Raw genomic sequence first — 14,746 nt, 5'->3', positions numbered from 1 at the left:
CAATTCCCTATAATATCCCCTAATCCCTTCTAACTTCCCCTAATTCCCTCTAATATCCCCTAATCCCTTGTAACTACCCCTAATTCCCTCTAATATCCCCCAATCACCTCTAACCTCCCCATACTGTAATTACCTATAATATCCCCCAAGCCCCTCTAAACCTCTCCAAATTACCTATAATATCCCCCAATCCCCTCTAATCTCCCCTAATTCCCCCAAATCAGTAAAATGTGTGCCAAAACCAAATTGCACTGGCCAGATGCGCTCCTTTTGGCGCTTATGTCAATAAGGAGTACTCCACAAGGAAAAACCAAACTAACACCACATGAAATTCTAATGGGTAGACCAATTATCACTGCAGATACCTAAGGCCTCGTTCAGGGGGCCAGAGGCAGGAGTTGGAGGGCGGGCGTTCGCGTGTGCGAGCGTCAGTCTGCTGGGCGATGTGTGCACATCATCCCCAGCAGGCATTTTCAAGTGTTGAGGAGGCGGGCGACAGACAGCAGCTTAGGGATCGGTGTTGCTGTATTGAAATCATTTTCAAGAATGATTTCATTGGCTGCCGAGGTCCCAGTGACGCTTCTGCAGCTTCAAAAAACAACTTGGGTTGTTCATTGAAACTGTAGTCAGCGTCAACTCCGTATTTCGGCGACAGGGCAGCTGCTACCCTGACAACCGTAATTCAGTTGAAACAATTTGTATCCAACGCCCCCCCTCCGAAGCCGGCACCCTGAACGAGGCCTTAGAATTATCGTTGCATGATCATGCTCTGACTGACGGCCTAATCATAGTTACATAGTTACATAGTTACATAGTTACATATAGTTACATAGTTACATAGTTACATAGTAGATAAGGTTGAAAAAAGACGTAGGTCCATCAAGTTCAACCTATGCTAAATTTAGACAACAGATACTTTATCCTATATCTATACTTACTTATTGATCCAGAGGAAGGCAAACAAAAAACCCCATTAAGGGGAAAAATTAATTCCTTCCTGACTCCAAGAATTGGCAATCGGATTAATCCCTGGATCAACATCCTTCCCATGTATACTTATTTGGTATATCCCTGTATACCTTTCCCATCTAAAAAGATGTCCAACCTTTTTTTGAACAAATCTATTGTATCTGCCATCACAGTCTCCATGGGTAATGAATCCCACACTGTAACTGCCCTTACTGTAAAGAACCCTTTCCTTTGTTGCTGGTGAAATTTCCTTTCCTCCAACCTTAAGGGATGGCCCCGAGTCCTTTGTACTGCCCGTGGGATGAATAGTTCATTTGAAAGCTCCTTGTATTGTCCCTGAATATATTTGTACAGACATACCCTGGTTTAAGGACACTCACTTTAAGTATACTCGTGAGTAAGGACATATCGCCCAATAGGCAAACGGCAGGTCGCGCATGCGCCTTTCAGCATGTCCTGAACAGCAATACCGGCTCCCTACCTGTACCGAAGCTGTTTGCAAGCGGGGAGACTATAGAGCCTTTTACAAATGCGTTATTTACATCAGTTATGCACGTATATGACGATTGCAGTACAGTACATGCATCGATAAGTGGGAAAAGGGAGTGCTTCACTTTAAGTACATTTTCACTTTACATACATGCTCCGGTCCCATTGTGTACGTTAATGCGGGGTATGCCTGTATATAGTTATCATATCCCCTCTTAGACGCCTCTTTTCTAATGTAAATAAATCTAATTTAGCTAGCCTCTCCTCATAAGTTAGAATGTCCATCCCCTTTATTAATTTGGTGGCTCTTCTCTGCACTCTCTCTAATTCCATAATGTCTTTTCGTAGGATTGGTGCCCAAAATTGTACTCCATATGCAAGGTGTGGTCTTACTAATGCTTTGTAAAGGGGCATAATTATGTTTACTTCCCTTCCATCCATTGCCCGTTTGATGCAAGATAAGATCTTGTTTGCCTTTGCAGCTACTGCATGACAGTGGGCACTATTGCTAAGCCTGCTGTCTACAAGCACTCCTAAATACTTCTCCATCAAGGATTCCCCCAATATATCTCCATTTAATTTGTAAGTCGCCTTTTTATTCTTGCATCCCAAATGTATAACCTTACATTTATCGGTATTAAACCTCATCTGCCATTTACCTGCCCACGTTTCCAGTCTCTCCAAGTCCTTCTGAAGAGAAATTACATCCTGCTCTGATTCTATTACCTTACACAATTTAGTATCATCAGCAAAGATGGAGACTTTGCTCTCGATCCCAACCTCAAGGTCATTAATAAACAAGTTAAAAAGCAGGGGTCCCAGTACCGATCCCTGAGGTACTCCACTCACGACTTTAGCCCAACCTGAAAAAGTTCCATTTATGACAACCCTCTGTTGTCTGTCCTTTAACCAGTTTTCAATCCAGGTGCATATATTATTACTGAGTCCAATTTTCTTTATTTTGTACACCAAACTTTTGTTTGAAACAGTATCAAAAGCCTTTGCAAAATCTAAGTAGACCACATCAATTGCATTACCCTGGTCTAAATTCCTACTTACCTCCTCAAAGAAACAAATAAGGTTAGTTTGGCAAGATCTATCCTTCATAAATCCATGCTGACTATTACTAATAATTTTGTTTTCCAGAATATTATCCCGTATTAAACCTTCAAGTAGTTTCCCTACTATTGAAGTTAGGCTTACAGGTCTGTAATTCCCCGGGTGTGATCTAGCTCCCTTTTTAAATATAGGCACCACATCTGCTTTACGCCAATCTTGTGGTACTGAGCCTGTGGAAATGGAGTCCTTGAATATTAAATATAATGGTTTGGCTATTACTGAGCTTAACTCCTTGATAACTCTTGGATGTATGCCATCGGGCCAGGTGCCTTATTTACTTTAATTTTTTCAAGTCGCTTATGAACTTCTTCCTCAGTTAACCAATTGTTCATTAATATGGGGGTTGTGGCTTCCTCCTGCGGAACTACTATTGAACTTGATTCTTCCCTGGTAAACATAGAGGCAAAGAATTTGTTTAATACCCCAGCTTTTTCCTTATCTCCAATAATCTGCCTACCCATCTCACACTGAAAGGGTCCTATATTTTCTTTTCTCATTTTTTTGTTATTAAGGTACTTAAAGAACTTTTTAGGGTTGACTTTACTTTCTATTGCAATCCTTTTTTCATTATCCATTTTTGCTAATTTGATTGCCCTTTTGCAATTTTTTTAAAATTACTTATAATTCTGATACGATGTCTCCGTCCCTTCTGACTTAAAGAATCTAAACGCCTTCCTCTTCTTGTCCATTTCCTCCCCTACCTGTTTATTTAGTCACATTGGTTTTGACTTATTTCTTTTATACTTATTACCCAAGGGTATACACTGATAAGTGTGCTTTTCTAACAATGTTTTACAGACTGCCCATTTATCTTCTACATTTTTCCCTGCAAAAACATCATCTCATTTATTACTGTAAGGAATCCACTACTGGCTTTGACTATAGCCTTGCAGACCTGTGCAGTTGCAAGCTTCCTCTGGCAATCTATGGCACAGGTGCTGCCTCTCATTGCAGCTTCTGCCCTGTGCTCTTTCATTGGAGGAATTCTCACACACCCTCCTCCTGTGATTGGATCTCCGCCCTTTATATTCTAGGCGTTGGCTCTGAACCAGCGCCGAGCATAACTATTCCTACCTCTATGTTACTGTCTCTGCCACAAACCACCCCAGGCCTCTCTCCTAGCGTTCTTACCTTCCAAGTTCCTGAGTATCCAGAGGCCTGGTCCTGGACGTCTGTGCTGAAGCATTGTTGCCAGCACTAGCCTGCTGCTATCTCCTAGCAGTGGCTACCCTTCCTGTCCTACGGCCTGCTGCTATCTCCTTGCAGTGGCCTACCCTGGACGTCTGTGCTGAAGCGTTGATGCCAGCAGTGGTAACTGCTGCATTCCCTCCTAGCAGTGGCTACCCTTCCTTTCCTGCGGCCTGCTGCGATCCTCTTGCAGTGGCCTGTCTTGGACTTCTGCGCTGAAGCGTTGGTTCTTCCCGACGCTGCCCTGCGGTGAACTTCGGCCAGCCTGCTGTCTCCTCCTGCTGAGATCGGCGTCATGGGCCGAGGCCGCTCCTCCCGCAGAAGCCACCCCCGCGCTCACGCTCCTAAGCTGAAGCGGGGCACTCCTGATTTCCTGTTGCCGAACTCCTGCTTCATTAACGACGATGCTCCCTTCTCCAATCCTGACCCTGCGATGTACGACTACGAACTGCGCACTCCGGATCAGTCTGCGTGGACTAAGGTCGGTGATTATATAACCCCACCTCAGCCCCGCGGTCCGGTCCCGGTTTGTGGCGAGCATCGGCGTAACAGTATGCTCGGCCCATTAAAACCGGACCGCGCCGTGGCGGGGGATGGCAATTTACCAACTGAAGTTATGTCCCGGCCTGCGTATCAGTCCCACTATGAAGGCCAGTATTTGTGTGAAGTACTACCCCTGATTGATGAAATGTTTACCTATGAAGGTTTAACCCCTTTGCAAAGACAATGCCGGTCTGATCTCTTTATTAAGGCTTACTGCATCCAGAACTTAAAACAGTCTCTAGCCGAATGTATTCGCTCCCCTGATTCCCCTTTAACCTGGGATAATGTGAACCCTATGGAACTGGCCGACGCCCAAGAGGCACTCTACCTCCTGGCCTCATCACTGGACATTCCCCTAGTACAACAGGGCGCCCTCCTCATGTTGGCTCAGTCTCAAGATACACTCCATGTACTTTCCTCAACACTAGATATTCACATAATAGAACAGGACCCCCTCCTTGCCAGCTACGCTGCTGCTTGGCAGATCCCCTATGCTGCCAGTCCTGTTGCTAAACCTGTGGGGGTACCTCTCTCTTCTAAGAATGGTCAAACCATTTCTCTATCGCTGCCCGCTAAGGAAGAAGCTGCCACGCTCCCTAATCCTGAGTTAACCTCCCTAAGTTCTGTCCCTGAGGTTATTTCGGTCTTAACCCCTGCTAGTCAGGCTTATGCGTCCCCCACTGTAAATCCCTGCAGTCCCCAGGTCAGTGTGTCTTCCCTAGCACCAGAGAATGAATCCTGTTTGCCCTCTTTTCCTAAACCAAAAATTCTAAGCTCTGTTTCCGAGGTTTTTTCTGTATTAACCCCTGCTAGTCTGCTCTGTGAGGTCCCTACTGCTAACCCTAGTATTCCGCAGTCTAATGATAGGTCCCTAGGGCAAGAGGCAGAACCCCCTATGACCCCACTCTCGGAGACTAGCTTCTATTTCTCTGATTATCAGGTACAGAGTAATTTAACCCTTGGGGTTTTTCCTATGTTAACCCCTGCAGGTCAGCCCTGTGAACTTTCCTTGGTAGATCCCTTTAGTTCGTCAGTCAGGGCACCTCCTTAGCCTCAGAGGATCAACCCCTTTTGTCCTCTGACTCGGCTAAAATTCTCGGGGTTATGCCCCCTGAACTTTCGGCAATAATACTGGCTCCAGTAAAAAGTATTCTGGAGCCGTTTGTTTCTCTAATCCCCACTCCTAGGTATTTCACTCACCCCGTCTGTCACTCAGAGAGCTGAGACCCATGCTTCTGAGCATAGACCCCTTTTCGTGGAATCTGTTGTCGTTTCTGATGTCCCAGACACTCTTTCCCAAATACCCACTTCAGAGGCCAGCACAGTCGTGGTTGCCCCACTTGCACTGTCTGAGTTCTCCTTTTCTCAAATCCTAGGGTTTAAAGCGAACAGTACATATTATGCTCCTTTCCAAGTGACCCCTTCTGAGATCAGCGTATCTGCTGTTGCTCCCTCAGTACCATTAAAGTTAGGGCCCTTCTTTTTGAAGGATCAGGCTTTCAAGTTTGAGACTCCCTTTATCCCTGACTTTGTAAATCTGCAGTCCCTTCTCACTGTAGTTAAAAGTTCTCCAGCAGCCGCTGAGTTAAGCTTTGCCGCTGCCAAATCTTCTGTTATAGAAGCAACCTTGCCTAGCTTACTTCTGTCTGTCCTATCTGTGATGCCTATCACCTTTACTAAAATTTCTGTTTTGCAAGGTATTTCTCCTATTAAATCTGTGATACCTGCAATTCCTTTAATCAGTTCCAAAACCCCTGTCACTAAGTTTCCCATGGAGTCTGATGCCCTCACTAGGGATTCTCAGGGACCCAATTCTGTAAAAAGCAAGATGTCCCTTGTGTCTGTTGGAGAGTTTACCCCAGTTTCTCTCACGGATCATGCCACAGCCTCCGGGATGATTAAAAATGACTTTAAGTCTGGGATGCCTATTCCTGTAATAATACTGTTTCACGCTGATTCGCCCACAGTATTCGGGGTATCCACTACTGACTGTATGTCTACTACCACGAACTCAGGGGTATCGCATTTGGAACTTTCCTTTTTTTCAGGAGATCCCGTCTTTAAAATGGACTTATTTTTCTCTGTGTCTTCCACAATACTTGGGGTACTTGCTATTGACTGTCCTGTCCCAAAACTAGGGTTACCTCTCAAAAAGGTGCCTGGAGCTACCGATGTTAAAAACCCTATGTTTAAAACAGTAACAATTTGCATTGCTTCTCCCACAGTATCATGTGAGACCTGGGTACCTGGGACCTCCACTCCGAAGCCAAGCTCTAGTTCTCTGTCTTCTTTCTCTGTGTTGGAGGCACCCAGCTTTAACCCCAAGACTTTTTTCCCTAAGGTTGATGCACCGCTTAACCGCCTGCCTTGTTTTTTGGATAAAATCTGTTTTCTCACCTTTCAAACAGACTCCTTACTCGCAGGTCTCTGTGCGGTGCCCAAAGTGCCCGATCTGTATGGCAATTGGCCTCTCCCTAAGACGAAGACACCCTTACTGGACCTCGTCGCTTTACCTGAAGCGTCCGTTCCTGTTCTCTATGGGTCCACTATGGGTATAGACATGCTTATTATGTCCTTCGCCAAGGCCACAATTTCGGATTTGATTCTCTCTAAAGATCACAAACCAAAGGAAGCGGATCCTTCTTCAACTGCCAGTACCATGAGTTGCATACACACTGCTACAGACTCTCGCAAATTGCTTGGGATAGCAACCCTGCTTGGTATCAAAAGTACCGCTGCAATAGTGTGTAGTGAACCCTCCCGCCGCATTCCCTTGCTAACCACCACCCGGAATTCCTTGGAAGCTAAAGACTCTCGCAACTTCCTCCGTGCTGATTTCACCAAAGACATTGCCTTCTCTGAAGGTCCCTCTGCCATTTTTGTCCGACAATCTGTGTCCTGTACTCTTGGACTATTACTATGCACCGGACACCTGGCTACTGCCCTTCTGATGTTCCCATTCCGGAGCCCTCAGGTCCCATTGTTCATGTACCAAGAACTGCAGTACCACCGCTGTCTTTCATGGCACTCGCCAATGTACACCTGGATTGTGGACCTAATTCTCGCCGGAGACACTTCAGGAACAACTCAATGTCTCCCAGACCTATGAATGGTCCTGTTCACCCAGGCTTCTCACCCAGTGGTGGGGGTACTGTAAGGAATCCCAACAAACTATGGGCTTTCAACGCCACCTCTCGCCTAAGGAGGTTTAGGAACAATTCCATGTTCCCCAAATCTGTGATGGATCTTGTTCGTCCGGAGGTCTCACCTGAAGGGGGGGGGGTACTGTAAGGAATCCACTACTGGCTTTGACTATAGCCTTGCAGACCTGTGCAGTTGCAAGCTTCCTCTGGCAATCTATGGCACAGGTGCTGCCTCTCATTGCAGCTTCTGCCCTGTGCTCTTTCATTGGAGGAATTCTCACACACCCTCCTCCTGTGATTGGATCTCCGCCCTTTATATTCTAGGCGTTGGCTCTGAACCAGCGCCGAGCATAACTATTCCTACCTCTATGTTACTGTCTCTGCCACAAACCACCCCAGGCCTCTCTCCTAGCGTTCTTACCTTCCAAGTTCCTGAGTATCCAGAGGCCTGGTCCTGGACGTCTGTGCTGAAGCGTTGTTGCCAGCACTGGCCTGCTGCTATCTCCTAGCAGTGGCTACCCTTCCTGTCCTACGGCCTGCTGCTATCTCCTTGCAGTGGCCTACCCTGGACGTCTGTGCTGAAGCGTTGATGCCAGCAGTGGTAACTGCTGCATTCCCTCCTAGCAGTGGCTACCCTTCCTTTCCTGCGGCCTGCTGCGATCCTCTTGCAGTGGCCTGTCTTGGACTTCTGCGCTGAAGCGTTGGTTCTTCCCGACGCTGCCCTGCGGTGAACTTCGGCCAGCCTGCTGTCTCCTCCTGCTGAGATCGGCGTCATGGGCCGAGGCCGCACCTCGCGCAGAAGCCACCCCCGCGCTCACGCTCCTAAGCTGAAGCGGGGCACTCCTGATTTCCTGTTGCCGAACTCCTGCTTCATTAACGACGATGCTGCCTTCTCCAATCCTGACCCTGCGATGTACGACTACGAACTGCGCACTCCGGATCAGTCTGCGTGGACTAAGGTCGTGATTATATAACCCCACCTCAGCCCCGCGGTCCGGTCCCGGTTTGTGGCGAGCATCGGCGTAACAGTTACTACTAATATCATCCCAGTGTATTACTACTATATTAGACCTCAGTTTATTACAATCTGCCTTTCTAAAGTTTAAAGTCTTTGTTGAACCCAAGTAATGTTTTTTGATAATTTATTTCAAATGAGACCATGTTATGATCACTGTTACCCAAATGTTCCAGGACTTGAATCTTTGTTATTACTTCTACATTGTTTGATATGACCAAATCCAGAACTGCCCCTCTCCTGGTTGGTTCCTCAATAATTTGGGTCAAATAATTGTCTTTAAGCACTTCCAAAAACCTGTTTCCTTTTGTTGTAACGCTAATCTCATTGCCCCAGTCTATGTCTGGATAATTAAAATCCCCCATTATGCAAACATGACACAGTTTTGATGCCTTCTCCATTTGCAAAAGTATTTTAGCTTCCTCAATCTCACAGATATTTGGTGGTTTATAGCATATTCCCACAAACATTTTCTTTATACTTTTACCTCCACTGCTAATTTCTATCCACAAGGTCTCTACATTTTCATCATTCCCTTCATAGACATCATCCCTTATAATAGGTTTTATATCCGGTTTAACATATAAACACACTCCAACTCCCCTTCTATTTGTCCTATCCTTCCGAAAAAGGTTGTCTATTGTGTGAAATGAATGAAATTGCTTTCGTCTCTCTATTCCCAGGTGCGAGCCGCTCAATCCACCAGGGAGAATACCAAGCAGCAGCATCTAAATGAAGGCGGCTGGGTAATGGTGGAGCATTTCCTGCGCAAGAACGCTCTTCAACCCAGGTGGAAATGTCGGTTTCAAATACTTCTACATGTCGCCCACGTGCAACTGATTCTAGCTCCGAAAGTATCAACAAGTTAGTGTTTCTGACGGGCATAATAATCCCTGACCACTGACCATCGTGGGAGAAAGGTCTTGGGAAATTTCAGACCTCAAGCAGCGAACGAACTGAACTTTAAGTAATTATATTTTCTATTTTTATTTTCTGCTCACTATTTTCAGTATACAAACTTTGCGCTGTTATTTTATACTGCATTTATTTTTGCTATTCCAATTTTTTTGTATTGTATGTCTTTATTTGTATAGCAAAACAGAAAGTGAATCCCTGCGCTTCTCCCATAGGGATAGCAATCAATGGGGAATATATATATATATATGTATGGAGAAGCGCAGTGATTATATTTGTTTTACATTATTTGTTGGGCCGATTTTAATCCTTTGCAGCACGCTCCTAGAGGGCAACACTACTATGGTGTAATTGAATATATTTAGCCAATCACCTGCAACTGCTTATTGAGCAGTTTGTGGCAGGCCAGCCCCTCCTCTTCTAGGTATATAATCTCCTAGCAAGGTCCCCTTATTCCACTTCACTTACATGTGAGTATCTGTACTGGTATATACCAGTTTTTAATTGCACTAGGTTATACAAGCATATGCTTTGATATTTTAACCCCTTCTGGGCTTATTTCACATAACACTAATATGCATTTAGCGTAGGGACCTGCTAAAGAGACTTACCTTGACGTGGTTAGCAGGCTTGGCATTATTTGATCAAAGGATGTATACCAAAAGTCTCCTTTTTTCTTATAGGTATTTACACCATACATATATATATATATATATATATTCCCCAGTGATTGCTATCCCTATGGGAGAAGCGCAGGGATTCACTTTCTGTTTTGCACATTTGTATGGCCATTTCCTTCACTAGCTGCATGCTCTTTACATGGAGAAGCGCAGTGATTATATTTGTTTTACTTTATTTGTATAGCGCCATTAATGTACATAGCGCTTCACAGTAGTAATACATGTGGTAATCAAATAAATAACAGATAATATAAATAACAGATCATGGGAATAAGTGCTTTAGACATAAAAGTAACATTGTGGAAGAGGAGTCCCTGCCCCGAGGAGCTTACAGTCTAATTGGTAGGTAGGGAGAACGTACAGAGACAGTAGGAGGGAGTTCTGGTAAGTGCGTCTGCAGGGGGCCAAGCTTTATGTGTCATGTGTTCAGAATATCCACAGTGCTATTCATATGCTTCTTTAAGCAAGTGTGTCTTAAGGTGGGTCTTAAAGGTGGATAGAGAGGGTGCTAGTCGGGAACTGAGGGGAAGGGCATTCCAGAGGTGTGGGGCAGTCAGGGAAAAAGGTTTAAGGCAGGAGAGGGATTTAGATACAAAGGGGGTAGAAAGAAGACATCCTTGAGAACGCAAGAGTCGGGATGGTGCATAACGAGAAATTAGGGCTGAGATGTAAGGAGGGGCAGAAGAGGGTATAGTGAGAGATTAGGGTGAGATGTAAGGAGGAGCAGAAGAGTGTAAAGCTTTAAAAGTGAGGAGAAGAATGGAGTGTGAGATACGGGATTTGATTGGAAGCCAGGAGAGGGATTTCATGAGTGGAGATGCTGAGACAGATCTAGGAAAGAGTAGAGTGATTCTGGCAGCAGAAGGGAAAGCGTACACAATATTAACCATGTACTCTCCTTTAGATAAGATCCGGCTCCGTAGCTCAGATGAAAGGTCGGTGCTCGGAATATTTAATGTTGCATTTTTTATACTCAGCTGCAGTATGGACACTGCATTTTGCCGATAATTACACACTCATCACGTAATGGTACCCGAGGTAATACCTCACACAGTAATACAATCAACATTACCCTCCCACACTCTGGTAGTCCCACAACATACCAGAGAGACCAACACGTAACCCCCTGGGAGAGAGACCTACACGTAACCCCCTGGGAGAGAGACCAACACGTAACCCCCTGGGAGAGAGACCTACACGTAACCCCCTGGGAGAGAGACCTACACGTAACCCCCTGGGAGAGAGACCTACACGTAACCCCCTGGGAGAAAGACCTACACGTAACCCCCTGGGAGAGAGACCAACACGTAACCCCCTGGGAGAAAGACCTACACGTAACCCCCTGGGAGAGAGACCTACACATAACCCCCTGGGAGAGAGACCTACACGTAACCCCCTGGGAGAGAGACCAACACGTAACCCCCTGGGAGAGAGACCAACACGTAACCCCCTGGGAGAGAGACCTACACGTAACCCCCTGGGAGAGAGACCTACACATAACCCCCTGGGAGAGAGACCAACACGTAACCCCCTGGGAGAGAGACCTACACATAACCCCCTGGGAGAGAGACCTACACGTTACCCCCTGGGAGAGAGACCTACACGTAACCCCCTGGGAGAGAGACCTACACGTAACCCCCTGGGAGAGAGACCTACACGTAACCCCCTGGGAGAGAGACCTACACGTAACCCCCTGGGAGAGAGACCAACACGTAACCCCCTGGGAGAGAGACCAACACGTAACCCCCTGGGAGAGAGACCTACACGTAACCCCCTGAGAGAGAGACCTACACGTAACCCCCTGGGAGAGAGACCTACACATAACCCCCTGGGAGAGAGACCTACACGTAACCCCCTGGGAGAGAGACCTACACGTAACCCCCTGGGAGAGAGACCAACACGTAACCCCCTGGGAGAGAGACCTACACGTAACCCCCTGGGAGAGAGACCTACACATAACCCCCTGGGAGAGAGACCTACACGTAACCCCCTGGGAGAGAGACCTACACGTAACCCCCTGGGAGAGAGACCTACACATAACCCCCTGGGAGAGAGACCTACACGTAACCCCCTGGGAGAGAGACCAACACGTAACCCCCTGGGAGAGAGACCTACACATAACCCCCTGAGAGAGAGACCAACACGTAACCCCCTGGGAGAGAGACCTACACATAACCCCCTGGGAGAGAGACCTACACGTAACCCCCTGGGAGAGAGACCTACACATAACCCCCTGGGAGAGAGACCTACACATAACCCCCTGGGAGAGAGACTTACACATAACCCCCTGGGAGAGAGACCTACAAGTAACCCCCTGGGAGAGAGACCTACACGTAACCCCCTGGGAGAGAGACCTACACGTAACCCCCTGAGAGAGAGACCTACACGTAACCCCCTGGGAGAGAGACCTACACGTAACCCCCTGGGAGAGAGACCAACACGTAAACCCCTGGGAGAGAGACCAACACGTAACCCCCTGGGAGAGAGACCAACACGTAACCCCCTGGGAGAGAGACCTACACGTAACCCCCTGGGAGAGAGACCTACACGTAACCCCCTGGGAGAGAGACCTACACGTAACCCCCTGGGAGAAAGACAACACGTTTGTTGACACATTTTTTTAGCGTGTTCTTGTATAGCGCTGCTAGTTTTACGTAGCGCTTTACAGAGACATTTTTCAGGCACGTCCCTGTCCCGTGGAGCTTACAATCTATGTTTTTAGTGCCTCTCTCTCCCTCTCCCTCTCCCTCTCCCTCTCCCCCTAATTCTCTCGGGGGTCTCACCTGTATGAGGGGATGAGATGACGCTCCTCTCAGTGCCGGCGCCCGGCAGAGGAAGCGAAGCTTTCACCTCCAAGTCAGACATGTCCTCGCTTCTGTTCCTGAGGCTTCCTGCTCTTGGTTATGAGTGAAAGTAATCAGAGCCCGGCACGGTTACACGCTATGTGCTGGAGATGTGACAGAGCCCGGCACGGTTACACGCTATGTGCTGGAGATGTGACAGGGCCCGGCACCGTTACACGCTATGTGCTGGGGATGTGACAGAGCCCGGCACCGTTACACGCTATGTGCTGGGGATGTGACAGAGCCCGGCACCGTTACATGCTATGTGCTGGGGATGTGACAGAGCCCGGCACGGTTACACGCTATGTGCTGGGGATGTGACAGTGTCCGGCACAGTTACACGCTATGTGCGGGGGATGTGACAGTGTCCGGCACGGTTACACGCTATGTGCTGGGGATGTGACAGAGCCCGGCACCGTTACACGCTATGTGCTGGGGATGTGACAGAGCCCGGCACCGTTACACGCTATGTGCTGGGGATGTGAAAGAGCCCGGCACCGTTACACGCTATGTGCTGGGGATGTGAAAGAGCCCGGCACCGTTACACGCTATGTGCTGGGGATGTGACAGAGCCCGGCACCGTTACACGCTATGTGCTGGGGATGTGACAGAGCCCGGCACCGTTACACGCTATGTGCTGGAGATGTGGCAGTGTCTGGCACAGTTACACGCTATGTGCTGGGGATGTGACAGAGCCCGGCACCGTTACACGCTATGTGCTGGGGATGTGACAGAGCCCGGCACGGTTACACGCTATGTGCTGGGGATGTGACAGAGCCCAGCACCGTTACACGCTATGTGCTGGGGATGTGACAGAGCCCGGCACCGTTACACGCTATGTGCTGGGGATGTGACAGAGCCCGGCACGGTTAAACGCTATGTGCTGGGGATGTGACAGAGCCCGGCACCGTTACACGCTATGTGCTGGGGATGTGACAGAGCCCGGCACCGTTACACGCTATGTGCTGGGGATGTGACAGAGCCCGGCACCGTTACACGCTATGTGCTGGGGATGTGACAGAGCCCGGCACCGTTACACGCTATGTGCTGGGGATGTGACAGAGCCCGGCACCGTTACACGCTATGTGCTGGGGATGTGACAGAGCCCGGCACCGTTACACGCTATGTGCTGGGAATGTGACAGAGTATGGCACGGTTACACGCTATGTGCTGGGAATGTGACAGAGTATGGCACGGTTACACGCTATGTGCTGGGGATGTGACAGAGCCCGGCACAGTTACACACTATGTGCTGGGGATGTGACAGAGCCCGGCACCGTTACACGCTATGTGCTGGGGATGTGACAGAGCCCGGCACCATTACACGCTATGTGCTGGGGATGTGACAGTGTTCGGCACAGTTACACGCTATGTGCGGGGGATGTGACAGTGTCCGGCACGGTTACACGCTATGTGCTGGGGATGTGACAGAGCCCGGCACAGTTACACGCTATGTGCTCGGGATGTGACAGATCCCGGCACCGTTACACGCTATGTGCTCGGGATGTGACAGAGCCCGGCACAGTTACACGCTATGTGCTCGGGATGTGACAGAGCCCGGCACCGTTACACGCTATGTGCTGGGGATGTGACAGAGCCCGGCACCATTACACGCTATGTGCTGGGGATGTGACAGTGTCCGGCACAGTTACACGCTATGTGCGGGGGATGTGACAGTGTCCGGCACGGTTACACGCTATGTGCTGGGGATGTGACAGAGCCCGGCACAGTTACACGCTATGTGATCGGGATGTGACAGATCCCGGCACCGTTACACGCTATGTGCTCGGGATGTGACAGAGCCCGGCACAGTTACACGCTATGTGCTCGGGATGTGACAGA

General features: G+C 48.3%; 1 protein-coding gene across 1 annotated transcript in view; it reads right to left on the bottom strand.

Annotated features, from left to right (window-relative positions):
* Positions 1–12,953, bottom strand: part of LOC142468791 (early activation antigen CD69-like) — a 70,394-nt gene extending 57,441 nt beyond the window's left edge. Inside the window, exon 1 of the mRNA XM_075575347.1 lies at positions 12,845–12,953. Within this exon, the coding sequence (XP_075431462.1) occupies positions 12,845–12,926 (82 nt within the window). The 5' untranslated portion in view covers positions 12,927–12,953. The remainder of the gene's footprint in view (positions 1–12,844) is intronic.
* Between the last annotated feature and the right edge of the window lie 1,793 nt (positions 12,954–14,746).

The sequence above is a fragment of the Ascaphus truei genome, chromosome 1 (assembly GCF_040206685.1).
Source record: "Ascaphus truei isolate aAscTru1 chromosome 1, aAscTru1.hap1, whole genome shotgun sequence".
NCBI lineage: Eukaryota > Metazoa > Chordata > Amphibia > Anura > Ascaphidae > Ascaphus > Ascaphus truei.
The sequence above is the reverse complement of the archived record's forward strand: the minus strand, read 5'-3'. Positions and strand labels throughout refer to the sequence as shown.